This window comes from Pan troglodytes, chromosome 7 (assembly GCF_028858775.2).
Source record: "Pan troglodytes isolate AG18354 chromosome 7, NHGRI_mPanTro3-v2.0_pri, whole genome shotgun sequence".
Classification (NCBI taxonomy): Eukaryota; Metazoa; Chordata; class Mammalia; order Primates; family Hominidae; genus Pan; species Pan troglodytes.
The window spans coordinates 13,512,427-13,531,791 of record NC_072405.2 but is presented as its reverse complement, the minus strand read 5'-3'; the positions used below and the strand labels follow the sequence as shown (position 1 = coordinate 13,531,791).

Sequence of the window (19,365 nt, the reverse complement as noted above, 5' to 3'; positions counted from 1 at the left end):
AGAAAAAATTAAAAGATTTGTGGCCGGGCACGGTGGCTCACGCCTGTAATCCCAGCACTTTGGGAGGCCGAGGTGGGCGGATCACGAGGTCAGGAGATTGAGACCATCCTGGCGAACACAGTGAAACCCTGTCTCTACTAGAAGTACAAAAAAATTAGCCAGGCGTGGTGGCGGGCGCCTGTAGTCCCAGCTACTCGGGAGGCTGAGGCAGAAGAATGGCATGAACCCGGGAGGCGGAGCTTGCAGTGAGCCGAGATCGTGCCACTGCACTGCAACCTGGGCGACAGAGCAAGACTCCGTCTCAAAAAAAAAAAAAAAAAAAAAAAGAAAAAGAAAAAGAAAAAAAAAAATTAAAAGGTTTGCTGGGTGACTATTCCAGAAAATGAGAAACACAATGATTTAACCAAGATCTAAACTATTCTTATATTACCTTAAATGGAAAAACAACTTGTTTCTCAGAATTATTACTTCTTTAAGTTTCTCTGGGTTTAAAATTCTAACTTTGGTTATAACAATATAAAAGAAACTTCACACAAACAGTATTTTGTCCACTGTGTTTACTGTGGATCTTCAAAGCCTAGAAGAACTCTGCCTGGTAGATAATTGGCTTTCATAGATATTTGTAAAATCAGTGAATAGTAAGTGTTCCCATGATAATATGTCACATGAATAGCATAAATGATGGATACTTGTGACTGTGCTGTTTTATTCCAAAAGGTTTCAAAAGTTAGTCTGTCTTTATGAAGTTTAAACACATTCAATTGTCTTCAATCTCAAAGTCAAGATTAGTTGTCAAGTTTAGAGATGGCAGAGTTAGGTGGGATGGTTAGTCAACTCTACTCTCCTCTACAGGAAATACATCAGATTCACAGCATTCCCTGGGTGTTTGCCTTGTCCTCACCCATTTGGTAGCAATAATCATAAGTAATAGCATGGGCAACCTTGACTGGGAATTTACTTTCTGCCTCTAAAATGCCATGAGAGTAGAGAGAGAGAACAGCAATGGGACTCGACAACCTAGTGTGCAAGATAAGTACGGTGAAGCCACATGCACAGTAATGCTGGTACACAAGGCACATAGAGGCACTCCGAAATGTGTGTGCAACGGTAGGGGCAGAGAAGTGAGACTGTGTGCCCACTGGCAACAACGCCAGCCTAAAGGAGTCTAAAGAGCACAGACTGGTGGCGCCTCGTGATCATGGAGCACACATTATGAAATACCCACTTTGAGGTGAGAAATTAGCAAATGAAGGTCAACACGAACATCACAAAAACAGTCATCATCTGACCTACAGTCTCGTCTTCATCTCATTAATGCCCAAGTCAGACACTCCGCTCCACGACCTGAACAGTCTGAAAGGAGACACAATGTTAAAGTCCTTGAGCAGGCTGCTCAGGGGAGGATTGTGGTGGGCAGCACGGAGAAGCGGCTAAATGTCAAGTTGCCTGAACAACCAAGTGAAAACTCTACAATGCCCAGTATGTCCTGCTGTACAAACAGTGGATGAAAATTCAGAAGCATGTTTGAGAAACAGATATACATGGATGTGACTCTTTAAACATCAGTGAAGCATATTCACTATTCTCATTATGGAAAGATCAGGCTCTCCTGGAGAGGCAACAACCGAGATGAATGAGAAGATAGGTGTCTGGGCCTCACAGCAGTTCCAGCTTGACTCCAAAGAGATCAAAACTTCAATGAATTTTGAGACACAAGTGGTTGGTCATTGTTTTACCTCCAAGTTAAATATTTTTTCAACTGGCAACAGTTAGGAATCTACAACAGAAGAATTAAAAAAAAAAAAAAGAAGCACAAAAATTAAGGATTAGGCTGTTTGTATAAGAAGATTTTTACAAAATGGGTCATTACCCTTGTACGCTGACATTATAAAAATATTTTAAACTGAGATGGTTCTTAACAGATATTTCCTTTAGAAATGCAATCAATTTTTGGATAGGCTATTTAGAAAAACACACACATTGGTTTAAAGCTTAATTTGCTTGGCAAGATAAAATAGATATTACATCGAAAATTATTATCCTAATAAAACATGATGCTAGCATGATAAGAGAACTGTGAAGGGACTGAAACTTCTCATAACTGCAAATGCTTTGAGACGCCAGTTGTATGCAGCATGTAAGGGATTTTTTTCCCAGAAGAAATGTTCTCCAAGTGTTGGAAAACTGGAATATACATGTTATAAGAAATGCATAAATGCATCAATAGAATTTGATTCTTTCCAGTAAAACTAAAAGCTATGCGTACATTAAACCTTAAAAATTCATCACTTTTCACACACATTCTGGCAGTTTTATATAACAATGAGGTTTAATTGTTAATGTTGATGTTACCTCTTTACTCAACTGTTATATAAAATCATCCCTGGCAAAGCTGCAGAGATTGAAAAAAAAAAATCAACCCATACCAATGTAAAGCAACTTCAAGAACAGGGCCATTCTTAATAACCAAATTTTAAAGAAAGCACTTTAAACCAGTGGGCCATAAAAGGACCTAAAATTACACAAAACCTTTCTAACAGAGACTCATAAAAAATAGTATTCTCCCTTATTTTTCTTGCCTCTGGGGATAATTTAACAAGTTCCATGAGAACTAAACATGTTCAAAGGAGACAAGAGAGAGTTAAAAGATAAGCAAGGGAAGTGGTTCATCTCAATCCTGTCTATGATTAATGGGAAGACAATGGAAAGAAAGTACAGTGTTTCAAAATCCCAACAGAGATGAGTATTTATGACATTAGCATTTTGCAGCAGGCATTTAGAGACTGAGCTATGGCCAGTCTCACTTTTGAAACATGTGGGAAAATACTGAGACTCACATGTCCAGTTCAGGGCTTAGGATGAAGTTTCTAGGGCTGCCTTAATACTGAAGTCACTTAGGAGCAACACTTACGGAACTCCACATCACATGGCCCTACCCTCATCTTTTCACAGCTTCTTCAACAAACAAACATCTCTGTTTAGGTGCGCACCAGTGTTGAAACATGGCAGAGGCATTTGCTGCATCTGGTGCAAATCCTACCTCCATGACTTAAGAGTCTGACCTCGGACAAGTTTATATCTCTGAACCTCAGTGACTTTCAGTGCCAAAACAAAGATGGCGGCCACCACTGCAGGTGGTTATAAACATCCAGTGTGCATGCAGGTGTAAGCACCTGGCCTGGCCCGACCAGCAGGTAAAACTAAAAGAACATTTTCTCTCTTCTTTGTATTCTTCCAATACAAACTGTTAGAAATTATATTATTCCAACGTGGCAGCTCGCCAACATTAGCAGGTTTTACAAAGAAGGGCATCATCTTGGTGCTTCAAGTACACTTCTCCTGCCACCATTGCAGGATTTGCTTTGTAGGCTCCTCGCCTGGGTCTTGGTGTGCCTGTTTCTCCACCAGGACGTGAGGACCCAATGTGCCAATATGGCATACCCCATTACGTGAATGCCTGCTCTGATCTGTCCTGAACCATCTGCCAAGAAGCTTCTTTGCAGCAGAAACTCTTGAGCATAGTTACGGAAAATAAAAAAAAAAAAAAAGAAAGAAAAAACAACCTCAAAAATATTGTCTTCTCCCTTCCCTTATATGCTCCTTGCTGGTACACAGATGACCGATGTAAGTCGTATTTTTGCAATTCAACTTACAATGGTTCAACTTAAGATTTTTCGACTTTACGATGGTGTGAAGGTGATACACATTCAGCAGAAACTACACTTTGGGATTTAAATTTGGATCTTTCCCTGGCTAGTGATATGTGGCACGATGCTCCCTCATGACGCCAGGCAGCGGCAGCGAGCCACAGCTCCCAGTCAGTCCTATGATCACCAGGGTGAACAACAGACACTGCGTGCACCGTGTTGCCAAATGGCTCTGTCTGACTGTGGGCTAATGTGAGTGTTCCGAGCACATTTAAAGAAGGCTAGAGCTAAGCTATGATGCTCCGAAGGTCAGGTGTATTCCATGCATTTTCAATATACAACATTTTCAACATACAATGGGCTTATCAGAACATAGCCCCATGGGAAGTCAGGGATCGTCTGTATTGTAAATAGTGTCTAACTTACCCCGACATTTGTTCCTTTCTCAATATCTAAAAGTTTAATTACATTACCCTACTATACAGACATGAGGCAATGTAGACACAAGGATTTATTTTCAGCACCGTTCTGTAGATTTCTTCCCCAAACTCAGTGGCCATTCCTTGTCTGCTGCATTCTCCATCCCCCCGGGGCCCCCTGAGGAAAATAATGTTTGAGGTCGCCCAGTTGTCTCAGGACTCCGTCTCTATGCAAGATGACTGGAGACCTGGGAGGAGGACCCTGGTGCTGCATTTCTTTCTCTTCTGTTTATCTGAAAGCAGCAGGAAAATAAATTACAGGGCTCTACAGTCGCTTCTGATAGTTGTGCAAGTGATATGTGTTGAAGGTTTCATGAAAACATCCCTCTTTGCTGAAGGATTTGATGATAAGTTGGTTCCTGTTTATACCAGTGCAAAATATTTTGTCCAGAGTATGCATTAGTCCATTAACGAGTACAGAACACGCTTCTGTAGAATGGAATTCTTCATTACAAAAAATTTTCCACTACGGTAAATCAATGACCCTAGCCAATTTGTTTTTTTTCTTTGCACGCTTACAGGATTCACCTTAAAGGACTTACAGGGACAGCCGGCAAAATAAGCAGCATCAGCCAACCAGGAAATGATTTTAGCACAAAGGATGCAGACAACGACAAATGTATTTGCAAATGTTCACAAATGCTAACAGGAGGTAGGGATGACTTTCTGTCTTCCTATTTGTATTGGCAAGGAATGATTTCATAGAAGGAAAGGCTGGCAATTTGGACTACAAATTGTGATTTCTAACGATGTCCACAATTTCATATGTAGACACACTAGCTTGATATAGGTAAATGTGTTTTTCACTTTTTTTAGACTAAGCTTTAAGTGAGAATATGATATGGAGCTAGACTTGTCAGCAAGCCAACTGTGTCTCCTCAAGACCTAGCCCTGGCAAGGAGAGGGGATATTTGATTCTTAGCAAGCTCTCCTGGGTTTGTGCTTGCTGGATACCAGAGAGATGGTTTAATTACATTTTGCTTTATTTAAAAAGTTAAAAATTCCAAGTAGCAACCACAACAGTAATATAGATTATAGAAGTATTTCCAACTAATAATTTAATGTTCAAACAAGGAATTTCCAGTTGTCATTTATTATTTATTTATTTTGAGATACAGTCTCCAGTTGTTTATTTATTTATTTTGAGACAGAGTCTCACTTTGTTGTCCAGAAGGGAGTGTGATCGCAGCTCACTGCAACCCCTGCCTCCCAGGCTCAAGTGATTCTCCTGCCTCAGCCTCCCCAGTGCTGGGATTATAGGCGCCCACCACTGCACCCGGCTAATTTTGTATTTTTAGTAGAGGGAGGGTTTCACCATATTTGCCAGGCTGGTCTCGAACTGCTGACCTCAAGTGATCTGCCCGCCTCAGCCTCCAGAAGTGTTGAGATTACAGGCGAGAGCCACCACACCCGGCACCAGCTGTCTTTTTAAAAAAGATTCCATTAATATATAGCAACACCTATAAACAAAAATTAGTTAACCCACCTTTTTTAGTAAATCAAATTAAAATGAGTCATCTTCTACTTTAAGGCCTTTCTTGTATTGTACGTTTGGTATTACACTGCGATAAAACAGACAATGAAAACCACACTCATAAGCCAAAAACCATTGTAGTAGTCACTTAAAACAGATGGGTTGGTATTCAGAAACATTTGAGAGTTCAAACATAGGAATAAACTTTTAGAAAATGTTATTTTTCTGGCCGGACCCGGTGACTCACGCCTGTAATCCCAGCACTTTGGGAGGCCAAGGAGGGCGGATCACCTGAAGTTAGGAGTTCAAGACCAGCCTGGCCAACATGTTGAAACCCCATCTCTACTAAAAATACAAAAATTACCTGGGCATGGTGGCTGGCACCTGTAATCCCAGCTACTCCTACTCAGGAGGCTTAGGCAGGAGAACGGCTTGAACCTGGGAGGCAGAGGTTGCAGTAACCCAAGATCGTGCCACTGCACTCCAGCCTGGGGGACAGAGCGAGACTTCACTCAAAAAAATTAAAAATAAAAAAATAAAAAATAAAAAGAAAGTGTTATTTTTCTGATTTGTTAAAAGTTTAGAAATTCACTGACAGGAACAAACGCTACTTAGTGACTGAGACAAGAAAAAAGTCTGACAAATGCTGTCAAGTTAGTTCTTGAAAAACACTGAAAGATTTAAAGTAGCAACAAAAACTCTGCCAATAGTGCAAAATGAATGTAAAGAATAACAGGAAAATTGGCAGGGTTTAAATTCTAGAGAACATAAATCATATCTGCAAAAATTAATATGTTACCCACCCAGGAAAATCAAAGGTAACAGCTATGGTCAACATATTTTATAAATGAAAGTTACTACATTAAACAAATGGATGACCCAAGTTATGATGCATTTACACTATAGGAATCATTAATAGGGCTGGGCATGGTGGCCCCCGCTTGTAATCCCAGCACTTTGGGAGGCCAAGGCGGATGGATCACCTGAGGTCAGGAGTTTGAGACCAGCCTGGCCAACATGGCAAAACCCCATCTCTACTAAAAATACAAAAATTAGCCAGGCGTGATGGCATACGCCTGTAATCCCAGCTACTCAGGAGGCTGAGGCAGGAAAATCTCTTGAACCGGGGAGACAGAGTTTGCAATGAGCCGAGATCGCACCAGTGCAATCCAGCCTGGACGACAAGAGTGAGACTCCGTCTCAAAAAAAAAAAGCATCATTAACAGTCGAAAGGAGGATTTAGTAATGAAAATAATATGAAATTCAGTAATTTTCATGTCTTTAAATTTCATGCCTTTTATGCTCAAAGAATCAGGCCTCATTTAAAAAAAAAAAAAAAAAAAAAAAAAAAAAAGCAATCCTCTGGTTCCTGAGATAATATGACTACTATTTGGTACCACAGGTCCTCCCTATGTTACACCATTATTACACCAATGAGCAAAGCCCTCCTACTGATTTTGCAAAAGCTTCCTGTTTCCCTCATCCTGGCACAATCATCCTTTTTAAAGCTGAACAGCAGGGAAAGGGTCAGGTGGAGGAGCCACAGATGCCCAGGGCTTTGTTTCCTATCTACCATTTCCCCACATGCTGGACCCAGCTCTCTCCTTGAGAAGGGTGTGCTTGTTAGACCACCCGTATGTGGCGAGCTTCTCAGGAGAGTAGGAGAATCGCATTAATAACCAAGGAAACCATATATTTACTTACGCAAATCAAGATTTAGGGGCTGAGAATGTAATTGGAAAAGAGACTGGGGAGAGGAAAAACAGCCCAAGAGAGAAAGTGGAGTGGTCTTGCCTGTGAAGAGGTCAAATTCCAGCCAGTGGTCTGGACCATGAATGAACCAGCCTAATGAGCAGCTCCATTTTGCATGGACAGCAACTTCTCTAGTTGGACAAGCTCCAGAAGGCACTGACCTATGAATCTGTCAAAGTCCTGAATATGTGAAGGATTCTGAATAGAACACGCAAACTTCCGTCCAATCTGCATTCACCTGAATCAAATGAAGTCACTGAGCTGTTACCACCAGGAAAGAATGTAGGAACCTGGATGAAATAACAAACCACTGTATAAACACAACGTATATATATATAAAGAATATATATATGTTTTTATATATATACGTATATAAAGAATATGTATATGCTTTTATATATACATATATAGAATATGTATGTTTTTATATATACATATATAGAATGTTTTTATATATACATATATAGAATATGTATGTTTTTATATATACATATATAGAATATGTTTTTATATATACATATATAGAATATGTATGTTTTTATATATACATATATAAATATGTATATGTTTTTATATATACATATATAAAGAATATGTGTTTTTATATATACATATATAAAGAATATGTATGTTTTTATATACATATATAAAGAATATGTATGTTTTTATATATACATATATATAGAATATATATATTCTATATATACGTATATATAAAGAATATATATACATACATATATTCTATATATATGTATATAAAGTATATATATTCTATATATAAATATATATAAAGAATATATATATTCATATATAAATATATATAAAGAATATATATATTCATATATAAATATATATAAAGAATATATATATTCATATATAAATATATATAAAGAATATATATATTCTCTATATATAAAGAATATATATATTCTCTATATATAAAGAATATATATTCTATATATACATATATAGAGTATATATACTATATATACATATATATAAAGAATATATATTCTATATATATTCTATATATACATATATATAAAGAATATATATATTCTATATATACATATATAAAGAATATATATTCTATATATACGTATATAAAGAATATATATATTCTATATATACGTATATAAAGAATATATATTCTATATATACGTATATAAAGAATATATATATATATTCTATATATACATACATATAAAGAATATATATATATATTCTTTGGCATAGAGTTTTTATTAAGAAATAATGCATTACGGGTAAGGCTAAAGAGGACCTGCCAGTGCCATTCCCCACCTGACGCTTGGGTCGAGGTTAATTCACTTTATTTATTAATTTTCCTACATATGGAGATATCAATCATAATTATTTTCTCTATTTTAAAAATTAATATAAGGAGTATCATACTGTATGTGTTCCTCCAACACAGTGTTTTTGAGATTTATTCAGATTAACATATGTAAAATCAAGGTTACAGCAGCCCTCCCTTATCCTTAGGGGAAACATTCCAAGATGTCCAGCAAATGTCTGAAATCACAGACAGTATCAAACCCTATGTGTATATTTTTTCCTGTTCACACATACTTACAAAGTTTAGTTTGTAAACTAGTCACAAGAGACTTAACAATAATAAAACTGAATAATATACAACATATTGCTTCCAATTTCATGGATACAAGATTTGTTCTTCTATAGATCTTAGCACCCTTAGTGTACGATTTTTTTCTCTCCTTATTAAGTCAGGAACTTTCACCTTTGCACTTAAAGAAAGCACTTTACAGCTTCTCTTTGACATATCTGAATTGCCAGCATCATCACTCTTGCACTTTTGGGGCCATTATTAAGTCAAATAAGGGTTACTTGAACATAAGCACTGTGATACTGTGACAATCGATCTAATAACCAAGACAGCTACTAAGTGATCAAGAGACCGGATGTAGACAGCGTGGATCCACTGGATAGAGGAGATCATTCATGTTCTGGGAGGGATGAAGTGGACAGCAGGAGATTTTATCCCGTTACTCAGAACGGCATGCAATTTAAGGTTTATAGATTCTTTTTTTTTTTTTTTTTTTTTGAGCCGGAGTCTCACTCTGTCGCCCAGGCTGAAGTGCAGTGGCGCGATCTCGGCTCACTGCAAGCTCCGCCTCCCGGGTTCACGCCATTCTCCTGCCTCAGCCTCCCGAGTAGCTGGGACTACAGGCGCCCGCCACAACGCCCGGCTAATTTTTTGTATTTTTAGTAGAGACGGGGTTTCACCGTGTTAGCCAGGATGGTCTCGGTCTCCTGACCTCGTGATCCACCCACCTCGGCCTCCCAAAGTGCTGGGATTACAGGTGTGAGCCACTGCGCCCGGCCCCTGCTTATAGATTATTTCTAGAATTTTCCATTTAATATTTAGGGCTCAGCTGACTTCAGGTATCTGAAAGTGCAGAAAGCAAAAATAGCAGATAAGGGGGGGACTACTGTGTTTCTTTCTCTCACAAACCCCAGCATGCTCCTGTTTTTGGCCAAGCGCAGAAATTAAGGTGCAGATGGGGCTTCACTCCCACAGCCCCTGTGCTGGACACCTCTCCTGCCCTGGCTCTAGCTGAGTGAGCACACACTCTCACTTTAAATTTCCTTTTTGTCTCTGAAACACAGAGACTTCCTTTTTATGTAGCTCCACTGAGTACTTAATATTTTGGGTTAAACTTCAACCAAAAAAATCATTTAATAGAGCAAGGGGAGCCTGAGTGAGTCCAGCCCACCATGTTGCTGGGACTGGAAAGTAATCCTGGCTGAAGGAGAGTTTTCCAACTGTGCCTCAGATGTTTGCTTACTCCTGCTGTAAGTGTGTACACACTGTGGGCTTACCAAATAGGACTGTGGAGAATTCAGGCCTCTCCACACAGCACAAGGGAAAAGGTGGAAGAAGGCTTGTAAAAGCATTTGCCGTAATGGAACTGTGATGTCATGGGTGTATGGCTGGAAAACAATCCCTCTGCCAGTGCACATCCTATACTCAACCATCATCTGCATGTGCCTACTCCACACGCCTGCAGTGTGCCTCCTGCCTTAGCTGAGTATTGCTGTCTTCGTGGTGGGAGCTGGCATCACCTAGTTCCTAATTCCTTCTGTGTTTTACTTTCACAGGCTGGTGGTTTGATGCATGTGGTCCTTCCAACTTGAACGGAATGTACTATCCACAAAGGCAGAACACAAATAAGTTCAACGGCATTAAATGGTACTACTGGAAAGGCTCAGGCTATTCGCTCAAGGCCACAACCATGATGATCCGACCAGCAGATTTCTGAACACCCCAGTCCACCTGAGGAACTGTCTCGAACTATTTTCAAAGACTTAAGCCCAATGCACTGAAAGTCACGGCTGCGCACTGTGTCCTCTTCCACCACAGAGGGCGTGTGCTCGGTGCTGACGGGACCCACATGCTCCAGATTAGAGCCTGTAAACTTTATCACTTAAACTTGCATCACTTAACGGACCAAAGCAAGACCCTAAACATCCATAATTGTGATTAGACAGAACACCTATGCAAAGATGAACCCGAGGCTGAGAATCAGACTGACAGTTTACAGACGCTGCTGTCACAACCAAGAATGTTATGTGCAAGTTTATCAGTAAATAACTGGAAAACAGAACACTTACGTTATACAATACAGATCATCTTGGAACTGCATTCTTCTGAGCACTGTTTATACACTGTGTAAATACCCATATGTCCTGAATTCACCATCACTATCACAATTAAAAGGAAGAAAAAAACTCTCTAAGCCATAAAAAGACATATTCAGGGATATTCTGAGAAGGGGTTACTAGAAGTTTAATATTTGGAAAAACAGTTTGTGCATTTTTACTCCATCTCTTAGGTGCTTTAAATTTTTATTTCAAAAACAGCGTATTTACATTTATGTTGACAGCTTAGTTTTAAGTTAATGCTCAAATACATATTTCAAGTTTATATGGTAGACACTTCCAGAATCTCTGAAATTATCAACAGAAACATGCCATTTTAGTTTATATGCAGACCGTACTATTTTTTTCTGCCTGATTGTTAAATATGAAGGTATTTTTAGTAATTAAATATAACTTATTAGGGGATATGCCTATGTTTAACTTTTATGATAATATTTACAATTTTATAATTTGTGTCTGAAAGACCTAATTGTGCCTTGTGATAAGGAAAGTTCTTATTTTTAATGATGAGGAAAATTATACATTTCATTCTATGACAAAGAAACTTTACTGTCTTCTCACTATTCTAAAACAGAGGTCTGTTTTCTTTTCTAGTAAGATATATTTTTATAGAACTAGACTACAATTTAATTTCTGGTTGAGAAAAGCCTTCTATTTAAGAAATTTACAAAGCTACATGTCTCAAGATTCACCCTTAAATTTACTTAAGGAAAAAAATAATTGACACTAGTAAGTTTTTTTATGTCAATCAGCAAACTGAAAAAAAAAAAAGGGTTTCAAAGTGCAAAAACAAAATCTGATGTTCATAATATATTTAAATATTTACCGAAAATTTGAGAACACAGGGCTGGGCGCACTGGCTCACACCTGTAATCCCAGTACATTGGTAGGCAAGGTGGGCAGATCACCTGAGGTCAGGAGTTCAAGACCAGCCTGGACAACATGGTGAAATCCTGTCTCTACTAAATAACACAAAAATTAGCCAGGCGTGGTGGCGGGCACCTCTAATCCCAGCTACTCAGGAGGCTGAGGCAGGGAGAATTGCTTGCACCCGGGAGGTGGAGGTTGCAGTGAGCCAAGATCGCACCACTGCACTCCAGCCAGGGCAACAGAGCAAGACTCCATCTCAAAAAAAAAAAAAAAAAAAAAAAAAAGAAAGAAAAGAAAGTTTGAGAACACAGCTTTATACTCGGGACTATACAACCATAAACTCCTGGAGTTTTAACTCCTTTTGAAATTTTCGTAGTACAATTAATACTAATGAACATTTGTGTAAAGCTTTATAATTTAAAGGCAATTTCTCATATATTCTTTTCTGAATCATTTGCAAGGAAGTTCAGAGTCCAGTCTGTAACTAGCATCTACTATATGTCTGTCTTTACCTTAAAGTGTTCTACCATTATTTTTTCTTTATTCCATTTTAAAATCTAATTTATTTTACCCCAACTTCTCCCCACCACTTGACGTAGTTTTAGAACACACAGGTGTTGCTACATATTTGGAGTCGATGATGGACTCTGGCAAAGTCAAGGGTCTGTTTTATTTCCACCAAGGCGCACTTTTCCAACAACTATTTAACTAGTCAAGAACCTCACTATCTTAGAACTGTATCTACTTTATATTTAAGAAGGTTTTATCAATTCAACAACGGTATCATGGCCTTGTATCAAGTTGAAAAACAACTGAAAATAAGAAAATTTCACAGCCTCGAAAGACAACAACAAGTTTCTAGGATATCTCAATGACAAGAGTGATGGATACTTAGGCAGGGAAACGCTAATGCAGGAAAAACTGGCAACAACACAATTTATATCAATTCTCTTTGTAGGCAGGTGATAAAAAAATTCAAGGACAAATCTCATTATGTCATTGTGCATCATATATAATCTCTTATGAGCGAGAATGGGGGGAATTTGTGTTTTTACTCTACACTTCAATTCCTTACACGGTAGTTCAAACAAACAGTTTTGCTGAGAGGAACTTTTGTCTCTCCTTAAGAAAACGTTTATAAAGCTGAAAGGAAATCAAACAGTAATCTTAAAAATGAAAACAAAACAACACAACCCAACAACCTAGATAACTACAGTGATCAGGGAGCACTGTTCAACTCCTTGTTATGTTTTAGTCATATGGCCTACTCAAACAGCTAAATAACAATACCGGTGGCAGATAAAAATCACCATTTATCTTTCAGCTATTAATCTTTTGAATGAATAAACTGTCACAAACAAATTAACATTTTTGAACATGAAAGGCAACTTCTGCACAATCCTGTATCCAAGCAAACTTTAAATTATCCACTTAATTATTACTTAATCTTAAAAAAAATTAGAACCCAGAACTTTTCAATGAAGCATTTGAAAGTTGAAGTGGAATTTAGGACAGCCATAAAAATATAAATACTGTTATCACAGCACCAGCAAGCCATAATCTTTATACCTATCAGTTCTATTTCTATTAACAGTAAAAACATTAAGCAAGATATAAGACTACCTGCCCAAGAATTCAGTCTTTTTTCATTTTTGTTTTTCTCAGTTCTGAGGACGTTAATCGTCAAATTTTCTTTGGACTGCATTCCTCACTACTTTTTGCAGAATGGTCTCAGGTTCTCACATTTGTTCTCACGAATAAATTGATAAAAGGTGTTAAGTTCTGTGAATGTCTTTTTAATTATGGGCATAACTGTGCTTGACTGGATAAAAACTTAAGTCCACCCTTATGTTTATAATAATTTCTGGAGAACAGCAAACTGCATTTACCATCGTAAAACAACATCTGACTTACGGGAGCTGCAGGGAAGTGGTGAGACAGTTCGAACGGCTCCTCAGAAATCCAGTGACCCAATTCTAAAGACCATAGCACCTGCAAGTGACACAACAAGCAGATTTATTATACATTTATTAGGCTTAGCAGGCAATAAACCAAGAGTCACTTTGAAGACACAGCTAAAAGTGATACACTCCGCAGATCTGAAATAGATGTGTTCTCAGACAACAAAGTCCCTTCAGAATCTTCATGTTGCATAGATGTTATGAATATTAATAAAAAGTTGATTGAGAAAAAGTCTCACGATAACAAGAAATCTGAGTCATTATTCTCATGAGGTCAGATATTTAAATATTATCCTGTTTTTACACATATGAAATATTATATATATATATGTTTTTAATTCCAAGTTTCTAATTTGTGAAGTTTTATAAACAATCCTCTGTAAATATTCCAGACTTTTATTAATTAAAACAGTGAATTAAAAGAAGATGGATCACAAGCCTAAATTCAAAAGCAATCCCTTTGGCTTGCAACTTTGTTTCTAACATTGGCTAATATTTTCAGAAGTCCCCGGAATACACTTGAAATTCCTTCCCAGATTTTGGAAGAGTAAAATGTCCCATAAACAAGCTTTCATCATCATCATTTTCATCACCATTATCCTCTTAGTATTTGAATCCCCACAAGGTAAAATGATCAATACAATCTTTTCCTTTTTAATCAGTAATATTTGAGGTTCTGCAGCCGTCTCTACTCCAGGACCAAACTCCCTGAAAATCTGTCTCCATACACCAGAAGTTTAGAGCTAAAATAACAAAGCTGGATTATACAATTCATGTTTATTTTATTTATTTATTTATTTATTTATTTTTTGAGACAAACTCTCACTCTGTCAACCAAGCTGGAGTGCAGTGGTGCAATCTCAGCTCACTGCAACCTCCACCTCCCAGGTTCAAGCAATTCTCCTGCCTCAGCCTCTTGAGTAGCTGGGACCACAGGCGCCCACCACCACACCTGGCTAATTCTTTTTTGTATTTGTAGTAGAGATCGGGTTTCACCGTGTTGGCCAGGCTGGTCTCGAACTTCTGGCCTCAAGTGATCTGCTGACCTCAGCCTCAATGCATGTTATTTAAGGAGATATACTAACAATATGTGAGGCTCCCCACAAACTCATATAATTAGACCAGAAAATAAAAGGTTAAAATCAGGTTCATTTCAGACAAGAGGCAACGTAAAAGAATAGTACAGTGAGAAATACAACGTACCAGTGATAGAAGCCAGGAACCAGCCTTAAAAATGCATGCGGCATTCAAGTTCAAATATAATCCACATTAAAAAGTCAACTGAATTTAAACAATCTCATGGAGAAAATTTATGTCCTCTAAATTTAGCCCTTTCTAAATGTTAAGAAAATAAAACCATAAGAAGCTAAAGTAGAGTTCTGGTCAGTAAATTAATTAATTTACATAGGCATCCCAGGAATTAATATTGCATAGAGATAGGAGAAAACACTAATTCAGTTGTATTAAAACAATCAAATCAGAAATACAGTGTAAACATTTTGCTCTAGTAGTTTCATTGGCCGAACACATCTTTACCTTAACAGAGTGTTCAAAATAGTGAAAATCTACTTTGAAAGAGCACAGGTAAGGCTGTAAGCAAACTTAAAAACAAAAGCTTGGCCCAACATATTTCTTATAAAAAGGGCAGATTGAATTCAGCATCCACTGCAACAGGAATTCAGCATCTTGTAGGTAACACATTACATAATGAAAATAGTGTTTTTTACATTTTAATATTATCATTCATAAAACCGAAACCTTGCTGATCAATTTAAATAGGAACTGCATCTGTGAATAGAAACTGCTTTATTTCTTCCTTTCTGATTTCTATGCACATTTTATTTCCCCCCTTATTGCACTGGATGACACTTCCTGTTCAAGGCAGGGAAGGAGCAGTGAGAGCATTAAGAGTTCTTTGAACAACTTTGTAAGGCAGACTTCTTCAGTTTATTGTGGTATAGGACATCATAAAAACCTAAAGTGTTCAACTTAATGTACCTATGTTCAAATCAATGTATCTATTAATGTGTCCATGTTCAAATTAATCTATAGAAAGCACAAGTTTTTTTTTGTATTTATATTTTTAAAGCCACTTTAGCTTCATAGCAAAATTAAGAGGAAGGTACAGAGAGCTCCCATACACCTCCTGCCGCCACATATGCATTTCGATGTCTCCCACTGGAGTGCTACATGTGTTGTACCCAGTCATCCCGTGTTCACACATCATTATCACCCAAAGTCCACAGCTTACATTACAGTTCCTTATAAGTGAAAAGCATGTATTATGATGGAGTACTGGTGCTGGTCAGTGGTTGCAGCGCTTCCCTAAGCTGTTTTCAACTTCCTTTTCTTTTTTTTTTAGACAGTCTTCCTCTGTCGCCCAGGCTGGAGTACAGTGGTGTAATCTTGGCTCACTGCAGCATCGTCTCCCAGGTTCAAGTGATTCTCCTGCCTCAGCCTCCTGTGTAGCTGAGACTACAGGCGCACATCCCAATGCCTGGTTGATTTTTTTCTTTTTTCTTTTTTTTGTTTTTTTGGTAGAGATGGGGTTTCACAGTGTTGGTCAGGCTGGTCACGAACTCATGACCTCAAGTGATCCACCTGCTTCGGCCTCTCAACGTGTTGGGATTATAGGTGTGAGCCACCGCACCCAGCCCTCTCAACTTTTTATTTCTCAAAGAATAATTACAAATTTCTGAGTGATTAAAAGGATTATAGCTAAATATCGGTAAACGTTACATTTCCAAGCAGGACCAATCAAATTAATTTTTATTCATTAATTAGCTTACTAGTATTTTCTTAACTGCCTAAGAAATTTTCTTCAGCTAAGAACAAAATTTATTCACAAAGTATTTCATAAGCAAAAACACTGAAGAAGGTACTCAATTTTTAACTTCTCAAAAAAAATTTAAAGAGGGAAAACAATAAGCAATTATTTCAATGTATAAGTGATGAGAGAAAACTGGGGGTGGGGTGGGGAAGGCAATCTGTAAGACGGATTTTAAGTTGGGCTTGAAAACATGACCCCATTTAATAATGACTCCCTACTGGGATGGAAAATACAACTGTAACATGAAGCTGGTTTAACTCACTGGAAAGCATTAATGATTGTGTTGAAAACATTTATTAACATTCACAATTTTTGATAGGCAACATTACTGTTAGTCATAACACTAAATTTATTCCAAATTTCTAAATAGCCAGCCTTATCCAAGCATACCGCCCACCATAGCTTACCACCCACCATACTGTGAAATTCAACTGCAGTTGTGGTACTAAGAATACCTGTGGGAATGTAACTGGAAAGGAAAAAGGCGGGGGAAGGGGGGTGGGGGGGCTTCCGTGTGGCAAAAGTCAACAATATTCTTTGCATACAAAAGACTCCACATCGTGTAAAACAGGGGTCCTGGTACCAGTCTGTGGCCTATTAGGAACGGGGCCACACAGCAGGAGGTGAGTGGTGGGTGAACCAGTGAAGGAAGCTTCATCTGTATTTACAGCCACTTCCCATTGCTTTAATTACCACCTGAGCTCCACCTCCTGTCAGATCAGCAGTGGCATTACATTCTCATAGAAGTGCGAACCCTATTGTGAACTGTGCAGGTGAGGCATCTAGGTTGCACGCTCCTTATGAGAATCTAATGCCTGATGATCTGTCACTGTCTCTCGTCACCCCCCGATGGGACTGTCTAGTTGCAGAAAACAAGCTCAGGGCTCCCACTGATTTTACATTACAGTGAGTTGTATAATTATTTCATTATATATTACAATGTAATAATAATAGAAATAAAGTGTACAATAAGTGTAATGTGCTTGAATCATCCCAAAACCATTCCTCCCTCACCCTCCCAACCCCCCAGTCCCTGGAAAAATTGTCTTTCACAAAACTGGTCCTTGGTGCCAAAAAGGTTGGAGACTGCTGGTATAAAATACCACTGATTAATTAAAAATCAAATCTGATAGTTAGAAACTTGTCCCACAGTCGTAAGCCATAGGAATGTAGTTGATTTCAAACAGTTCAAAAGTATGTTTTACATTCCACTTCACTGGAGGATACTTTAGGAGTAAAGTTAGACACATCTTTACTTTAATCACTGAAAGTGATTGGGGTGTTTTTGCCACTATCTCCTCCATCCACCCTTCACTCCACCAACTGTGGTAAAAAGTGTGGTTGTAGGTGTTTATGGAAGGTGTAGAAACACATTATTTATTATAAGAGTAACAAAAGTAATAATTATTAACTTTTTACTAATTTAAGCTGACAAAATTATAAAAATCAAATTACAAAGATTTTTCTCATCAGATTTTATAGATCCTTTGTCTTAGTAGTTAGGGCAATTGATTTTCTCAAACAACATTTATGAGAGTTTGCTAGTTTGTATGCTGTTTTGGATTTTTCTAAAGAAAGAAGAAGATTTGGGATTCTTCCCCAACTAGACAGTGTAACATACTGGTTAAAAGCACAGAATTCAACAACTGGGTTTAAACCAATGTCCATCTTTTTACAGATTTATGACAAGGGGCAGGTTAGTGTTTCTGCCACATGAAGACATTATGCATCATTATTAACTAAAAAAGCACCCATGTAGTTAATGAAATAGTGTAGCAATGAAGTTATTTCTAGGTTATACTGAACTTCAGGAGAAAAAATTGGGGATGTCAATAGTATAATTTTTAACAACAAAATAATAGGGTACTTATGTCCAAAGCATTTTCAAGCCAGAAAATAAAGGTCTAGTCTTCCAAAGAGACCAGCTTGAACTGGCAAAATTTCAAGCCAATAATATCTGTTCCAAAATAAGCTATTCTTCTTTATTTCCAACACATCTCATAACATCAAGAAATGCTTCCTATAATTCCATAAAGTTCTTTTAAAAATACAAACCTATTTAGTAGTTGTAGTGGTGCCTTCAAGCTATTTTCCATATATGACTTTTTTTAAGTGAGGTGAAATTGGCATAATATACAATTAACCATTTTAAAGTGTGCAATTCAATGGCATTTTATATCATGATGCTGTGCAACCAGCACCTCTTGCTAGTTTCAAAATGCTTTCATCACCGCAGAAAAACATCCTGTACCTGTTAAGTAATCAGTCCCCATCCCTCTCTCCCCTCCATCCCTGGTAACTTCTAATTAGTTTTCTATTCTATGGATTTACCTATTCTGGATATACTGTCTGAAAGGAATTATACAACATGTGCTTTTTGTGTCTGGCTCCTTTCACTCGGTGTGTTCAACGTTCATCCAAGTTATACTTTTAATAAAGGCTAGTGATCAGCGTCAAAAATGCGTGTTGAATAATAACAATATTTAATATTGATGGAGTGTTTACTGAGTACTTTATTTAGGAGATCTTTCCATTCTTTTACAGATAAAGAAACTGCCTTACCCAAGGTTACACAGCTATGGTGTAGCAAGGTTAGCAGTGAAATCCACTGCCTTATCCATTAATCTTTTCAAAACACATAGGCCATCAG

General features: G+C 37.7%; 2 protein-coding genes across 21 annotated transcripts in view; one reads left to right on the top strand and one right to left on the bottom strand.

Annotated features, from left to right (window-relative positions):
- The window catches only part of ANGPT2 (angiopoietin 2), a 61,786-nt gene extending 50,327 nt beyond the window's left edge, over positions 1-11,459 (top strand). For all 4 annotated transcript variants that reach the window (XM_001145488.7, XM_054656511.2, XM_009454782.5 and 1 more), the window contains 2 exons: positions 4,648-4,778; positions 10,494-11,459. In XM_001145488.7, the coding sequence (XP_001145488.1) occupies positions 4,648-4,778; positions 10,494-10,654 (292 nt within the window). In that variant the 3' untranslated portion in view covers positions 10,655-11,459. The remainder of the gene's footprint in view (positions 1-4,647; positions 4,779-10,493) is intronic.
- The window catches only part of MCPH1 (microcephalin 1), a 253,530-nt gene that overhangs the window by 144,154 nt on the left and 90,011 nt on the right, over positions 1-19,365 (bottom strand). For 7 of the 17 annotated variants that reach the window (XM_009454770.5, XM_009454769.5, XM_016958874.3 and 4 more), the window contains 1 exon segment: positions 13,839-13,916. In XM_009454770.5, coding sequence (XP_009453045.3) covers positions 13,839-13,916 — 78 coding nt within the window. 17 annotated transcript variants of the gene reach the window in all.